Here is a 17,363-nt window from a genome sequence, read left to right on the forward strand (position 1 = left end):
TAAGTGTGACTTCCCTCACAAAGTATCCTTGTGTTTACTTCTCTCCTTTAGGCAAAATGAATATCTACAAGGCATACATATATTCATATACACATATATTTGGTGCTTATATATTCACAAACACTGAAAATTGGTTAAAAAAAGTTCTGATGAAAAGCATGTAACTGGAATACAGTGGAACAAACCTGGAATGGGCCCAAGTCAAAGACATGTTCAGTAAACGCCAGTTTCCAGAAGTCCAAGTACACAGCCCACATTTTAAGCTGGGAGGTGGGCAGTGAGAAGGACAGCTATGTAGCCATCAACAATTAAAATATTTCAGTAACCCTAATGCCCAAGACATTTTCAAAAATAAGCTTCTCTGATCACATTTTTCTATTTAAGTGAGGTTAGAAAATCTATTATGCATTCCAGTTTGGTTTCTGAAACTAAGAAATCCTTTGGCTTAATTAGAGGACCTCTACTAACCAGGATAGATGTTCACTTAAATTCAAGAACAGGGGCTTCTAATCTACACGAGTGGCACTGTACTCACCAGGCTTCCTGGATTCTTCCAGCCCTCAAAAAGAGGACAGCTATGCAGTTCAGGGGTTTGGCTGGCCAACCCAAAGCAGGCTGCCTGGCATCTTGGCTTTCGTAAGTAGACTTGATATCTGCGGCACAGTCAGCAAACGCCACCTGAAGCTGAGAGGCCCTAAGAGTTAGAACTGCCTGACCAATTCCATGGAAATGTAATTTCACCAGACTCCCATAGGACCATTAGTTTTTGAGCATTGCATTTTACCACTTGAACATATCACAGGTACAGGACTCAAGTAATATAGTAAAAAGAAAAAGCGTCTGTCCTGGGGCAAATAATTTGAACAGCCGCATCTTTCAAATTCGATCATGAATTTTCTTTTTTTCTCAGAAATAAAAATAAAGCTGCTGTTACTTGCCAGCACGGAGAAGCTATTTTTCCTCTACCGGCTTTGAAAGAGAGGAATGGTCTTCTACTGATGGTGTGCTATGCTGAGAAGCATCATGATTTAAATCTGGGTCTGGGTGGCAGAACTCCACACAGGGACAGACTGAAAGCAGGGAGAAAGCCTCCCAGGGACCTCCGAATTGCAGCTATGTTGGTTCCTGTGCATCTAATAACAGTAACACAGCTGGGGTCTCACCATCGCCCTACCTCTGGTGGGTGCTTATCCCTTGCCATGAGCATCAGCATCTCTTCCTTCAGGTCACTGCGGAAAGTGTGGCCAAATTCTTTGCTATCTAGAGACAGAGAGGGCCATTGTGAGGAGTGATCATCCTCATGGAAACGAACACTCTTTTCGGTTGACCTTTGTCCACTGACAGCTGTCATCTTTATTTTTTGGTGGGTAAAAAGTAAATTGCTGACAGGATTCCAGGAAGACAGCAAGATGAATCATGGTAAGAAAGAGCAAGAGAGTCACAAAGCCAACGACAGTGACCTGACCTGACCCCCCGGTCCCAGGACTGTCCTGCCCTCGCACACCAGCACACGTTCCACACTCGAGCAGCCACCAGTGCCACAGGGTAAGATGCTCGTTCACAGCACTGAATTTTCAGTGTTCCTTTCTATACAATCATTCGCACAGTCTTGTGAAGGAAGGTTCTATGACATGGAAAAGAAATGGACTTTATGAGGATACAGTAGTCACCTAGTGCAAGGGCACACCCTGACCCATTCTGCCATTAATTTAGACAGGAACCCCCTCCCAATGCTGTAGCCCCCACCCTCCCACCGTTATGACTGTTGCTCGGAAACTGAAGAACCACTGGCTGTGGCCAGCAACTGAACCAAAGTGACGCAATATGGAACAGAGGGGTGGAACCGGTTTTGGAGCCAGAAACCTACATTCAGGTTGAGGGTCTGCCACCTAACCAGGCATACACCTGAAACCCAGCTTATTCCTGCCATGAGGGGACTGAGGTCACTTTCAGTACATTTTTACTCATGCAATCCAACATGAACAAGGGATCTTAAAGTAGACCTCAACTAATGTGTTCAATTCAGTCAGAACTGGAAGAGAAATTTTCACACCTGAAAATAATGTAGGAGATTCAAGTGCTATGGGCCTGGACCCATAAACTGAAACTGACCTTTCCAAATCTGAGGAATCATTTCTAGCCGATTAGCCACATCCAATGCTTGGAGAAGATCTATCAAAGTTTGGGAATGGGGGAAGAACACCTGATTAAGAGAAATACAAATACATATTTTAAAGCATTAACGTGCAAAGATACCAGCTTAACTATAATGATAAATGACAAATGATGAATCATCTTACAGAAGGAATCAGGTCCTTATACCACTTCAAGGTAACATCAATTTGTTCCATTAGACAAAGCAAACTGAAGAACTTGGTACTGTGATGGAGACAAAAAGTAAGTTTAGCCTAAACTGCCGCATCTAACGACAGCGGAATGACTAAATTGTGGCATAGTTACATGATGGTGTGCTACACCAAATTTAAAAATATTTACAGAGAATTTCAAGTTACATGGACCAATGCTTGTCCCAGGAGGGGCTAACTGTGCTTTCTGGACTTCCCAATTATTCCTTCTTATCCAGGACTGGTCATTTATACCTGCCTCCTCAATAAACTCTCAGTTCCTGGTGGGTAGATACTGAATACAGGGTTCACTTAAAAACATGCCATGGAAAGCAAGGATGTAGACACGGAGAAGACACTCATCATACATTTTAAAAGGCTGCACCCTAAGTCCATGCTTCAGTAGCCTCTCTGGGCTCTAGTATCTTCACCTTTAAAAACAAAAGCACAAGTGGCTGGACCCATCCTGCTCTAACAACCCAAATATGGAGGGGTGGGGGTGTGGATTAATTCAGGGCATGCTGCTTGAAATCAGAGCAAGTGAGACTGAGGGCCACCAATAACTTCCCAATTGCAGGATATACTAATTAATGTTTGCTTAGTCCGAAAGACTAAGAGTGTCAAAAGCAAGTCCACTGTCAATGAAAAAGATACATTTCAGTCATACTTACTAATAGAAATTAAGCCGTTGATTGGGTCCAATGAATTTCCAGTTGTCTCCCGTGTTTAAAAGCCCATGCACTTGGTAAGCAAGGTCTAGATCTCTGAGGGATGAGCACTGAAAATGTGCAAGTATCACTTATCACACTGAGATTCTTATCAAATACTGGCCCATTACATAAAGGCAAAAACCAGCTATTTCCGAAAGTACTTACGGTGATTCAACTTATTGGTTGATAGGAGTTCAAGAAATTAAGAATAAAAAACTACAAGTCCCTAAGTTTTATGAAATTTAACACAATTTTGGTCTAGCGATTTTACCTTTAGAAACCAATCCTACAAAAAAGACTGACTGTGCAAAAGACACACAAAGGAAGCTGCTCATGGCACCATCATCCTACCAGCAAAAAACCCAGAAAACTCTAAAACCCACCCAATTGAGAAAAGTGACGTAAATTAGTCTTTCTTCCCTAGGAAACACTGGACTGCTGCCGACAAACAATACCATGGAAGCATGTCTGGGTGTACACATGTCTGAGCATCCAGAGGAAAACATCCGCAAGGACACACACCAAATTGCAAAGTAACTATTTTTAGGGAACAGAATACATTTCACTCGTTCTGAAACAGAAACTTTTCCTATAACGAGCATGATAAAATGAAGAACCAAAATAAAAACTGTCATCAATTTTAAAAATTAATAACATGAAAACATGAAATACTATGAAATCTTACCTGAAAAGAGGTATGAAAAAGGGCAAGAAACATAATAAACACAGTGCAGGGATGCCATGTGATAAAAATTACAGACTTTAGACAAAGAAGAAAAAAATCTAGACTAGAACCAAAGATACAAGCAAGTTAATAGTCAGGAAGTAAAAGAACCAGGAAAGCCAAAGTTAAGACAAGTTGAATTCTAGCTCTAGTTACAAATAAATTTAGGAAATGGAAAGGTAACCTTCTCTTGGAATTAAAAAAAAAAAAAAAAGCAGGAAACGGTACTTACAACTTTCATGGCTGACTGAAAAAACATATCTGAAAATGAAAGTTCACCAGAGCCTTGGTTACTACGGATGAAATAAATTTTCCGAAAGTCAGTAATAATGATAAAAATTCTGGCAACAAAACTGGTAACATCCAAGACAAAGCTAAAGGAATAAAAACCCAAGAGGAGAGGAAGTATGCAGCTAAGTGTTACAAAGATTTGGCTTTCTCACAATAACCACCCAAACGTTATTAAGTTAACCCCGTCCTGTCCTTATCATCCAAAGACATCTAATTGGCCCTCAGGGAAACAGGCAAGACGCTATGCCTTTAGGGGAAAACACAAGCAATTTCTGTACTTACCATCATCCAAGTCCTGTGGAGAAAATTTCTTCCCTTTTAATTCATTCATTATTTCATAGATTATGAAGGATGATCCTCTTGAAGAGTTTTCTGCAGAACAAGAATGCAAATAGTTTTTTATCATGGGTTCACTTCCTGTGCCACCACCAAACCGACAGCATCCAGTACAGAGAGACACGGTTCTCCTTCCTCCATCCCTCCCAAGGCCTAGATAGAACCGGACAGGGGTGAGACATCAGGGAATAAGTGTACTCTGCAGAGTGCATTTCTCTGTGAGATCTGGGACAATCCCAGGTCTCTGTCCATATGTTCCAGCCAGAGACTGACTCTTCCTTTCCTTCTAAGTCTGTTCACAAGAGGCTTGACTTTCATTAGGGTGAGACAGACAGACAGACAGACAGACAGACACACACACACACACACACACACACACCCCACACACACCCCCCACAACCTGTATACCTACAAAAATGAACACGTATTTTGCTAGTAATCATTTGTGTTCCTTGTAAGTATAATCATCCAAAAAAAGGAAGCAAGCATTAATGTATGTCAGCAAAGTCCTTTAAAATCACAAGAGCTGAGTACAATAGATCAGAAAATCCACTTCCAATAGTCCCAGTCAACAAATTATTTATCCCAATTCCCTTCCCTATCTTGCCCACAGGCATGTGGTAACAGGCTGATTCCTAAACTATTACTGGATATGATTTTGCAGCCAATTTATAAGTGTAAGACAAACCAACACCCCGATCCCCACTGGCTACTACTTATGAACCCTCAGTACCACTGGCTTCGGTTAATACCCGAAACAAAGTGAAACAACACGGTACAGAGGAGTGGGATGGGCTTTGGAGCCAGGAACACTAATTCCACAACAATCTCACCTAGGTTGAGTAAAATTTTGGAGAACACAACTACCAGGGAAACCATTCACCTTTTCCAAATAAACTTCCCTAGTAAGTGAGGGATGTAGACTTTATAAAATCAGCCTTCTAAACCATAAAGAATCCAGTTTTTCTGTGTTGTTTTTATAATCTATCTCTGCAAAGAATCACTAGTACTATCATTTCTAAACTCAGGGGCTCTTTCTCAGGCTTCTGAGGGCCTACCATGTGCCTTCCCAGCATGGTGCAAGGCACCTGCTTTAATGCATTTAGTCTCTACAACCCTGTGTTACTCAGGTGCGTATATTCTCAGCTGACGCTGCTGCTAAACTGTACAGTTGGAATGTCCACTCAGGTGTGCCTTCTCCAAAGCCCATTCATCAGAGCACAGGTCCAAACAGGACAGACTAACCCCCAAGAAGGAGACAAATGAAGTCTCAAGGGCCCCCACAGGTTTAAAACAAGGATGATGCTACCGGAGCAGCATGGTCCACTTTCTGCAGTGACATTCTAGACCTGCACCTGCATCACTGAAGATGGCACCACCAGCCACATGTGCTGCTGAGCACAAATGTGACGGAAGAATTTTTAATTTTATTTAATTTTGATTAAGTTAAATGGCCAAATGTGGCTAGTGGCTATTGTACTGTATAGTACGGCTCTGGAGAGCAAAAGCTACTCCAAACTAAAATACCTTCTGACCATTTCTACCCGCACACCAACAACACTGCTAGTACTCTCACCACCTCCTCTCCAGTTCAGGTGGTTTATCACAAACAAGGCTACTACCCTCAAGGAGAACTTTTTGCTCAAGCCATAAATAATGTCAATTCGAGAACTCTCTCTTCTACATTCATATGCACAGAAGAAACCTGAAACAATCATACACATTCAAAGGATCTGGTCAATTTTCTACATAAATTAATATAACATAAGGTCATACATACCACGATGATAAAACAGCTGGATAATATAGTGATACGTTGCAAGTGAGGGCTCTCAAATTACCAGGTGGATGGAAAAAAGGAGAAATAAAGTAAGTCAAAACAAATCTGTTCACAACAGTTATTGAGGCACTAGAAATATATTGATGTCGGCATTTATGCAAAAGATTCACTTCTCTTCCTTTTAACAAAGACAACTGCCAGCTTATAGGATTAACATAAAGGTGAAAAAAGTTATCAATTGAAGACTGCATTACTGTTAAGACGAGCTAATGTGTTTGTACTGTGTTCTGCATTTAAGAACATTAAGGCAGTGTTCAAATGAATGGATTCCGTAAAACAACCTTTAATTTACTGAAAAATGTAACACACGAGGTATTTGGATTCAAATATACAACTATCCTAGAAAATGTCATGGAATTTAAAATTGACTAACTCTACGTGAAAATTATTTTCCAGAATGAAGACATCCACCAAAAAGTATCTAAAATACTAAGAGAACAATGTAACTTGCTGTAAAGAAAACAAAGATGATAAAGGGGTTCCCATTATAGTAAGTACACATAACTGAGTGTGCCAAATGGTAGAAAAGAAATTCCCAATATATCACAGTAAACAGCAAACAAGAACAGATCTTCTTGGCTTTTCTGGGCCCGAAACCTCTGCTCAGCTCTGCCCGTTTTCAATGACATGTCCTCACCTATTCCGAAGGCTTTCATTTCACGTAAGGTCTGTAAGGCTGGCAGTTTTCCAAATGCATAAAATCTTCGGAGACATTTCAATATGGTATTAAAAGTCTGCAGATTTGGTTTCACCTTCTGTGCAGCCATTTCCTTTAGCAGCTCCTGGATGAATCAAAAGTAGGGACCAGTTCTGTATTCAGGTAGATAATAAGCCCAACGAAATCTTATTCTATATACAAAATAAAAAGAATTTAGTTTTTTGGGTATATCTAAAGCAGGTTAATAAATACATCCCTAATTTAAGAACTGTTTAATTACAGGACCAGGGACTTTGCCAGGAAAGCTCTCCGAGAAGCCCCTAGTGGGTCGGCCCACCCCTACTTGATCAAGGTGTCCCAATGTCTTCACTGGTGAGACTTCCAAGAAGAGATTCAAGAAAAAGAACAAACCAGAATGAATTTTCTGTTTTTGCTTTTGTAAAGACCTGCATGTAATAAAAACATGTTTCTGTACCTAAGTACCAGGTAAGAATCCATCTAGTGGTTTAATACATTTATATGTATCTGGTAAGAGTTTTATAATAAATGTGTTACTTCTGAAATGAAAATTATTATGAAAAAAAACAAGTGAATAAAAAGCAGCCCAGCTCTTCCTGAATTCTAGCAGTATGCCCCGGGCCAAGGAACTTTACTCTTCTCACACAGCAGGATGCAGCTGCCAAACGGATGGGGTTACCAGAAGGGAAGCAGGCCAGCCAAGCTCCCTGACTGCCACGAGCCTGCTCAATGAAAGCTGCTCTCTCCACCCATTTATTTCTAGTAAAATACAGTCAAGGCCTATTAGGGGACAAAATAAAGGTTCCTCCTTACCAGTATATTATTCCATTTTGCCTCAAATTTCTCATCCATCATCAATGACTTTGCTTCAATCAATGCGTTGAAGGTGTATACATCAGCTGTAAAGGAAGAAAGCTAATGTAACAAAACTTGGGGTTAAGGATTTATCCCTCAGTGGCTCAGTGTAAGGCCAGGTGGTCATATACACTGTTTTCCTAGGCTAACCACCACATGCCGGCAAACTGGAAAACCACTCTGCCGTCTGAATTCTCCTCCTGCTTCAATCACCAATGCCACAGGCAAAGACGTGGGCCAATGATTGAGACAAGATGAAAAAGATTTCACACGGATTCTTAAAAGAAGAGCAAAGAGGGAGGGGAGTTCTCAAAACACACTCACCAGTGAGTCTGTTGTTCAGTAATTCCATGTACAACTTTAATGCCTGCACATGAGCTCGGTGCTGGATGCGGGAAGGATAAAAATCAAGCATCATTAAATCCATTTACTTAAGAAATACTTGAGTATCTACTATTACTCGGTTTGCGAATACAGTGGTAAGCAAACCAGACAAGATTCCTTTTCTCACAAGGCACATACTCTAATGCAGTGGTTCTCTTCAGGGACGGTTTCACCCCACAGGGACATCTGACAATGCCTGGAGACGTTCTGGGTTGTCACGACTGGGAACATATTACTGGCATCCAGGGGGTTGAGACCAGAAGAGTCACAACACCCCTCAATGTGCAGGACAGCCCCCCATACCAACAAAGTATCTGGCCTAAAAGGTCAACAGTGTCAAGGTCCAGAAACCCACTTAAATGGAAATATATGAACATAAAAATATGAAACAAAATAAATGTACCTTCACCATTCCTCGAATCATTGTGCAGTAGGAATGCGCATTTTTCTCTGGCATTAGGGCAAAGATCCTCTCAGCATTGTTTTCTGCTCTAGACACAAGAGTAAATGTACACTGGGGAAGCCAGTAATAGCTACCAGTTATTGAGTGTAAAATGAATCAGGCACTGTGCAAAGCACTTTATCTCATTTTAAAAATGGGAAAATCCAAGGCTCAAAAACTGTAAGTTGCCCAAGGCTATGTGGTCAAGTGGCAGAACTAACACTGAAAAGGAAATGTTTTTGAAAAAGTAATACATACCCTTGGTATTAAAAAACTACAAAAAGCAATCTATAAAACAGAGTAACCCTTTACAATTATCGGAAACAATTCCCCTGAGGCATACCAACAACTGGTTTCTTCTAAATCTTCAGTTACATTCTAGTGTATGTACACACATCTGTTCTCCCTCTTTCTTAAAAAAACATAAATGGTACTATGTTATATAAACTATTCTGTACCTTGATTTCCCCTCTTAGCATGTCTTAGAAATCAGACAGAATTAGGATTTGACCCAAGATTTTACTCCGAAATCCACAGTCTTACCTGCTCTGCTAGATTATTAAAATCTACTTCAAGAAAGCTTTATATTTGGTTCTATTAAATTCATCAGTTCAAAGAAGATTTTAGATATCAAAGGTAGCTGTCCTTCTCTAGACATTCATGTGAAATATTTTCCTATTTACAGACTTCTACTTAATTGTAAATTCTCAAATTTTGTTCACAATTTGAAGACAGTAGTCTTAATTTAGCACTACATTACAGTACATGTGTATTTTTATGTAAACAAAATGTACCATATCTTTCACAACATAAGGGACTTAGAGGTACACCTTGCAAGGTTGCTCTACTGATGAAACTACCAACAGACCCAGACCATGTGAAGGCTACACTGAGAATAAAGGGACATTAAGCAGCAACTTCTGAAGAGAGCCTTGTGCAGCTGGGTGGCAGTGAAGACTTTATGAAACAAGATGCTAATGCATATAGATACACATTTCAAAATTTATACTGCACACTGAACACAAACTATGTTATAAAACATCACAGGATTACATCCTCTTTGGGTAGTCAAGAGGCACACTCAATACACTTTCAGAAACTATAATAAAAGCTTTTAATTATATGTGACATACCTCCAAGCCACTCCAAACTGACGACTGCCCCTCCTCCTAGATTTCTCATTATTTTGCTCTGCAGCCTCTTCCTGAAGTGAATCATACAAAGAAATAAAACAAAAGTTAAGACAACCATGAAATGCACTGCCCCAGTTACACCACTCAAAATTAGGCAGGCTAAGGGAACTTGGGAAAAGTAAAGGAAATACAGATCCAGTAGAAGCCAAGAGGAAGCCCAGTAAATGTTTATGCCTACGTATTGGTTTCTTAAAGGTCCATCAGCTATTGCTCAGATGAAAAGCCCTGCTGGCCCTTAACAAGGCTGTAGATGAGAGGAATCCAGGGCTCTGTTGCATCCTGGCCCAGAGACGAAAACAGGAAAACCAATCCACACAGCCTATTTCCTCAGAGGCTTCATCCATAGAGAAGTATTATTCACTATTTGGGTGAGAACGAGAGAAGGCGGCCTATCTGGGCAGGGAATATAGTTAATGTCTTGATCAGTTCCAACAGCTTTAAGTATCACACTGACCTGACACACAAGGTATGATTTTTTTTTTTTTTTTTTTTTTTTAATACAGAATGTTTGCCCTGTATTTATCAACTGAGCTCTGGGATGAGCCTTCTGTGCTGCAGGAGAGGTTTGGCTGGCACTGGACAGTTCAGCTGGTCTTGTAGTCACCGCCTCAGGAACGAGTTGAGGGGCAGTGGGCCAGCTAGGCCCAAGGGTCCAGAAGATACTGTGAAAGGCAGGATGTGACTGCTCTGAATATAAATAATCCCACATTTAGTATAAAAAGATTAGAAGACATAAAGAGAGAGAAAAAGACCCATAAACCCATCACCCAGAGAGAAACACTTAATGACTCTTTTCTTATTCACGTGAATAAACATTTTTACAGAAATATATTGTTTTCTGTATGGCCTGTTTTTCCACTTACCAACATATGGTGAAACTCTCCAACCCACACAGACCTACACTAGTGTTCTCAATGGCTACCCAGCATTCTATGGCCATAATGTAATCAACCTACTACTGTACAGCTACATTGTTTTTAACACTTTTGCAGTTATAAACAACAAATACTCTATTATGAAAAACCTCATATATCCGCCTTTGTTCACCTGAACCAGGAGTTTCCTGGGAATCTGTTTCTAGAGGTAAAACTCTCTGGGTTGAGAGACAAGCCATGACTGTTCAGTATCCCTAGTCCGGTGTGCTCACGCCTCCGTGCCCACACGTGTCTGAATTTCTGAGGTGGCCGGGGCCAGGGAATCCATCCCTGTCCGTTACACATTAAGTGTCAACAACGGGGCACTGGCATGGTGTGGGTGTAGCCCAAGCATTTCCAACCAAAACTTTACCTGCATGCGGCAGGCCAGGTTAAAATAATGGTCAAATCCCTGTCTTCCCCCACACCACCACCCACGCCCTGTTCAATCAAGGCTACTCTACCACATCTCGAGACTGGCGCGAGAACTCACCTCATTTTGAGGTGTTACTCAAAATGAAACTTCAAAAAGCAATGCTAGAAGTATCTTTAAGAATGAGAGAAGGCCATTACCAACTCTTCTGATTGTTCAGTTTGTTGAAAATGATAATCCGCCGAGGGTTCTTGGTCCCCATAGTAACATAATAAATCCAAAAGACTATTACTTGTTTCCAGAGACACAGCGGTACCTGGGGGTGGGAGAAATAAATGAAACCCTCAAACATCCAAGAATTTAAGCCCTTAGACCAAAAGTCTTCACTTTTGTATTAGCTGTTGCTTTCTGGCTACATGCTTAGTATCATCCCCCACTTCATCAATTAATGAGTATGAACTCAAAATCAACTTAACCTGGAATGGGGCACAAAGGGACACAATCCTCACTAACCATGTGGTCTGACATAAAAGATTAAAACACAAACCAAGTCTGACCCGGTGCTCGCATTTAATATACTCCCATCCTCAGAGAAATTCAGTTGCCCACATTTTAAACTATCACCTCCAAACTGAACACTGAGAACTATTATCACTTAGTCCCTCCGGCCCAATTCCAGTTTTACAAATGCAAGCAGAACTGTTCCACTGGGACACAGGTCCTCACTGAAAAGCTTGCCTAGTTAAATACTAGCTTAAAAAGTCTAACTATAGCAGTCTTTAAAAAGTTGCTGCCCAAAACATTATGCTCCCATGTTGACACTGCTCAAAAGGGAGAAATGGGCAAAAGAGAGAAAAATGAGACAGAATTTACTGTTTTAAAAGAATAACTCCATCTCTCGAAGCAAAATATCAAAACTCAATGATAATAAAAAATGCCCAACAGGAAATTTAAATATCCAGAAAAGAAATTTAAAAGCTCCAATTTAAAAGCAGAGCGGAGTCTAACTCAATTGGATCTGACTCCCAATCTTACCATTTCTGAGCTGCATGGCCCTGGAAAAATTACTTCATAGCCAATTTCCTTTATAAAATGACTGTAAGACATACCAACTCATAAGGAGTTGTATAATTAAATTAAGTACATGAAATGCCTAGCTTAGTGTTTGGAACTTATTAGGGGTTTGATAAATGAGATCACTGTGATCCCTCCCCTGGTGTGTTGGTTCATTCTGTTATCATTTGCTATGGGTCTGGCACACTGTCTTTAAAGATTTGTTTATTGAATGAATCCATCTGTCTACACTACAGGGGCTAAAACTAGAAAAAAGACTGGCCTTAGTACTAAGAACTTTAATGTAGATTTATACCAGGTGTTGACCACATTCAACAAGCAGAGGGAAAAGTCTTGCTAAATAATCTGCTGTCCTCAATTAATTTGTATATTTCCAATGCTGTAACAGGCTGCTTAGCTAAACTCTCAAATTGAACGCAGCTTTCCGCAAATGTCTCTTAAACTGTGTTCAAGTCTGTATGGAATGATTTGGCCCAGTTTCCTTTTTGCTTTTTTTGCATGTTTGGTTGATTTTCATCCTAAGTCATGGCACATCCTTCTGGATTCCATAACTGGTCTCTTCCTTAAATAATGCTGGCCACCTCTGATGTTACCACAGGCAAGTTCTCATGGTGGCTTTTCAGCCATGCTAGCTAGATCTACACCTCCAGAGGATCATTCAGATCAAATTCAGAGAACCACAGGATTCTGGAGCTAGCTCCTAGGAATTAAGCAACTTTTTCAAGTTGCAGTGCTGGTTGGGATCAAGAGCTAGCACCAGTACCCAAATCCCTCATTCCACAATTTAGTGCTCTTTCCTGTTTAAATATTTCTTTATTTGTTTTACCTGAGAGCTGAATATATAGCTCTGGCCCTACCTTCCAAACACACTTAAAGGTACAGGATAATTTGAACACAATATGTAAGACAGCTAAGGTTTAAAAGTGAGCCTGAGGAAGAATGACGATATTATTTCTCTACCTGTGGGACAGCACAAGAGCACAATAAATTAATAAAATTGCAACTCTTATCTCATCCAGTTTAAAAATACAGCGAAAGCCAACAATGCATTATTTACTAAACTTAAAAAATATAAACAACACAGCAATCAGAGTAAATACAGCAGTACTTGAACTTTAAAAACCATCTGCATCACAAAACTGCAACCCATCTTCAATTCCTCCTTTTGGAGAGTGTCTTTAATGGAAATTGTACCTGCTTGCAAGAGCTGATCAAACATGTCCACTGAAGCCTGGACTTTTTTGAGCTTGATTCGTTCCTTCAGGGCAGCTTCGCTTACCTCTTCAATCTGAGGTTCAAAGTACTCAGGCATTAAACACTAGAAAAACAAATGGTCAAAGTTACTACAAAGTGGTAAAAGTGAGAGAGTGACTAGGGTGAAATTTTCACTTTTACCATCTACACATCAACATAAAACGACACTGTTCCAAGTCATGTTTTATGCATCAGATACCGTACAGTTTTATAATATGTCTTTGTAGGGAATCTAACTAAAGATCAACAACACAAAACAAAACAAAAAACCTCTTAGTCTCTAAAACAACAATGTTTAGCCTGGAGAGGAAAATTTAAAGGACATGAAAAATAAAACTTGCATCCCTATTTCCAATTAAATTTCCCATCTTCAAACTGAACTCAGTATTTTTATTCTGCTAAAACCATTAGTCCTCCTTTACCCTCAATCTTGATTAAAGATGTCAGAGTTCACCCAGTTTCCAAAGGCAGAAACCTTTCATTCTCGATGCCTTCTTTTAATCTAAACATAAAATAACACCAGGGTACACTGGCCTGACCTCCTTCACGAATTTATTCAAACTGTTACTGAATGCCTCCGATTTTATGTCAAGCACTCGACTGAGCACTGGGACACAGACAGGAAAGGCATTCTCTACCTTCAAGGTGCTCACAACCAAATGGAGAAGGCAGCTAAGGAAATAACCACAGCACAGGAGAAATGAGAAACCAGACATGTGAGTGGTGCCCACTGCGGAGGCAGGGAACCCACGGAAGGCTTCACCGCAAAAGTGACCCTTGAGCAAAGCACAGAAGACGAGTCAAAATCATAAAGGGGAAAGAATGGGCCAATCAATGACCATTCTTTCATGGCCACTGTTCAGGCTTGCAGTATTTTTACCTACACCATTTCACTGGTTTTCCGGTTTGTCCATCAGTAGGATTTACAGTGTGAGAAGCAGATGTGTGTCTGGGTGTGCAAGTTTTGGGGAAGCAAGGGAACTGAAGGAGAGGGGAGCAGTTTTGGACATAATGCCTCAGGAGGGCAAGGGAACATCTATCTTGCTCACCACCACACTGACGGCATCAAGCACGACACCCACCTACAGCAGGCACTGCCGAAATACTCACTGGATGCTACAGAACAGAGGCAGCTGGAATACAGCATGGGGTTTAAAGGAGAGGGACCGAGGCTAGACACACTCGAGTGTACATCCAGGAAGACAAGAAAGTGACTGTGCACGGAGCCCTAGAGAAAGACACCAGTGCTAGAGTAGTTAGGGGATAGATAAAGGAGCTACTGAAGGAAATGGAAAAGCAACAGTCCTGGAGGTAAAGATCTAAGAGCTCCGCATCACAGAAACTAAAGGGGGAAACTGTGAGATGGGAGTTTGAAAAGGTTAGCGCTGCAAGCAAAGATAACTCTAGACATCAAAAGGCTTTTCACCCAATACTGGGGCATTCAAATGGCTACTCAAATACTAGCCCCTTAAAGCGTGAATTAATTTACATTTATACAGTATTTTATGAAAACTGCGATTACTTCTCCTTACCGGTATATGAGGTTCAGCTATGTCCTTCTGAAAATATTTGGGATACGAATTAATAATAAACTTTGCTGCATTCTCCCCAGACTTTTTTGCCAATAAAAACGAACGCTGTATAAGGAAAAAGCAGATTTAGATACAATTTGGTATTAAGACTCAAATCAAAGTTTCACCATCAGCAAGAATATTATCCTTCCCCCCAAAAAGAATGAAATACATGAATCCCAATTAAAAATTAAAATACATTGTATTACATATCTACCTCTTCTATTGAGTGTGACGTTAACAATTTTAAATCATGTCTTATATACAATTTGAGGTATATGAAAATTACACACTTAAACTGAGTGGGTCATTCCAGTGTAAAGGACCTCTATTAAAAAACAAAACCAAACACCTCCTCCATAGCCAATCTCTTTAAAAACATAAAGGCAGGAAAGGATTTAGAATGTCCATCCATTTATCTATCAGAATCTGTAAACTTTGCGAAGGTTTTACAACTAAACTTAAATGCATTCTTGTACTCGAACCCAGTTAGATAAAACACAATAATAGAAAAATTACATGAAAATACTCACTGATTCCACAGAGGATGCTGGTATGAGATAAGGATCATCTTGAAATGCATAAGGGGCAGCTGTGGTATCCTGTGGAAAAGACAATCTCTTTAGTTAGCTCGATTTTTATTTAGAGGACCTTGTAAATTCTGGTTATCAAAATTCTGTAAAATTAGCGTTAATAATATGTGTAACTACATGCAGAAATATACACAGAGGGAGGGGGAAGGATAGGTGGATAGATAGATATAAGGCGCACACACACACACACACACACACACACAGGTATCTATATTGTACTCTCAGCTATGCAAGACCTGGCTATAACTGTACACGACTTAAAGCAAACAATGGCTTAAGACCCCATGACTGCTGCTTAAGATATGAATCCTGCCAACACAGGGACTACTGTGGTTTTAAAGCTCCAGGTTCCTCTGAATTATTAGGTCCAGGCACCAGTTTCCTGGACTGGAGTTTCTTTTAAACACTACCACCAACTATTTCATGCTCAACTTCGTCCAGAGTCCCTCCTCCAAAAAGGGGGGGTTCCTCTTCAGGAGCACCTTCTCCCAAATCCTGCTGCCCGTGGTTCTAAGTAAAATCCTGAGCAAAATCAGCTATGCAGCACCACCAGAGGCCACACTGAGAACCATCCAGAAACTACTCCCTCTATTCTTCTTCTCTCCCTCTGAACTCCCTTTCCTGGGTCTTCTGGAACCTCTGCCCCATGTAAAAACTCACCCTGTATCTTTTATCTCTTCTCACTGTACCCCAACAGCTTGTTGGACTGACCTGGACTCTGCTGAGGGCAAAGCTCACCTGCACTCTCAGAAGGCTGCTCATACCTGGGCCATGGAAAGAGAACTGCTCCCTGCCGCCCCCACCTTCTTGCTCATGCTTCCAAAGGCCCCATCCCTCCATCCTCCTCAGTCTGAGGCTTATTTCATCTGGTTCTCCAAGATGCAATTGGTATGTAAAGGCAAGCCAGAGAGCAGCTCCAGGCTAACTCCCTTGGACCCCTCCCTGACTATACCACCATGTCCTGCCAATCCTATTCTCCTTAATATCTGCTTGACCTACTCCATCCTCTCCATCCCAACTGCCACTGCCTTAGTTCAGGGCATTTTTTATTCATTCAATCAGCAAATATTTATTGAGCACCTAATATGTGCCAGGCATTATTCTAGGTACTAGGGAGACAATAGACAAAAACCCCTGCCCCTTCATACAGTTTACAATCTAGTGTGAAATAAATATTTAGAAAAAAAAAGTTGTAAAATACATAATTAAAAGAAGGCAACTGCTATGCACAAAAATGAGGTAGAGAAAAGGGATAAGGAGGTATCAAAAAAGAGAACACAATTTTGAATGGAGTGGTTGGGGAAGACCTCACTGAAAAAATGACATTGAAGCAAAAACTTGAAAGAAATGAGGGAGCAAGCAACATGGCCACCTGAAGGAAAAGTATTACAGGCAGAGGAGCAGTGAACACAAATGCCCCGAGGTAGGCAGGTGCCTGCTGAGACTGAGAAACAGGCAGGTCAGTGTGGCTGGAGCAGGGGGGTAAATGCGGAAGTCACAAGCGACAGGCCACAGAGGGCCTTACGAACCTCAGCCCAGCCTTCAGTTTTTAGTCCAATTACAATAAATGGGAAGGCAGCCTCGAGTTCCGAGCAGATGAATGACGGGACCTAGTATTTTACAGGGTAAGTGCAGGGGTAAAGGGGAGAGAAGGGGAGAGGATACCGCAATCACCCAGGTTCGCAAGAGACGACGGCGGCGCGGGCGGCAAGGTGAAGGTGGCGACAAGTGTTCGGAGGAGTACTGTGCATCGGAGCGCCACCGGCAGGCCTGAGGGTACCCTTAGAA

General features: G+C 41.0%; 1 protein-coding gene across 4 annotated transcripts in view; it reads right to left on the reverse strand.

Moving 5' to 3' along the window:
- PTCD3 (pentatricopeptide repeat domain 3) overlaps positions 1–17,363 on the reverse strand; it is a 30,020-nt gene that overhangs the window by 2,413 nt on the left and 10,244 nt on the right. For all 4 annotated transcript variants that reach the window (XM_037806785.1, XM_037806787.1, XM_037806788.1 and 1 more), the window contains 17 exons: positions 15,516–15,584; positions 14,944–15,048; positions 13,352–13,475; positions 11,284–11,399; positions 9,737–9,807; positions 8,565–8,652; positions 8,102–8,162; positions 7,736–7,821; positions 6,884–7,028; positions 6,187–6,237; positions 4,353–4,442; positions 4,012–4,040; positions 3,017–3,123; positions 2,301–2,379; positions 2,113–2,203; positions 1,175–1,260; positions 536–684 (listed from right to left, as the gene is read on the reverse strand). In XM_037806785.1, the coding sequence (XP_037662713.1) occupies positions 536–684; positions 1,175–1,260; positions 2,113–2,203; positions 2,301–2,379; positions 3,017–3,123; positions 4,012–4,040; positions 4,353–4,442; positions 6,187–6,237; positions 6,884–7,028; positions 7,736–7,821; positions 8,102–8,162; positions 8,565–8,652; positions 9,737–9,807; positions 11,284–11,399; positions 13,352–13,475; positions 14,944–15,048; positions 15,516–15,584 (1,547 nt within the window). The remainder of the gene's footprint in view (positions 1–535; positions 685–1,174; positions 1,261–2,112; positions 2,204–2,300; positions 2,380–3,016; positions 3,124–4,011; positions 4,041–4,352; positions 4,443–6,186; positions 6,238–6,883; positions 7,029–7,735; positions 7,822–8,101; positions 8,163–8,564; positions 8,653–9,736; positions 9,808–11,283; positions 11,400–13,351; positions 13,476–14,943; positions 15,049–15,515; positions 15,585–17,363) is intronic.

The sequence above is a fragment of the Choloepus didactylus genome, chromosome 17, assembly GCF_015220235.1.
Source record: "Choloepus didactylus isolate mChoDid1 chromosome 17, mChoDid1.pri, whole genome shotgun sequence".
Taxonomy (NCBI): domain Eukaryota; kingdom Metazoa; phylum Chordata; class Mammalia; order Pilosa; family Megalonychidae; genus Choloepus; species Choloepus didactylus.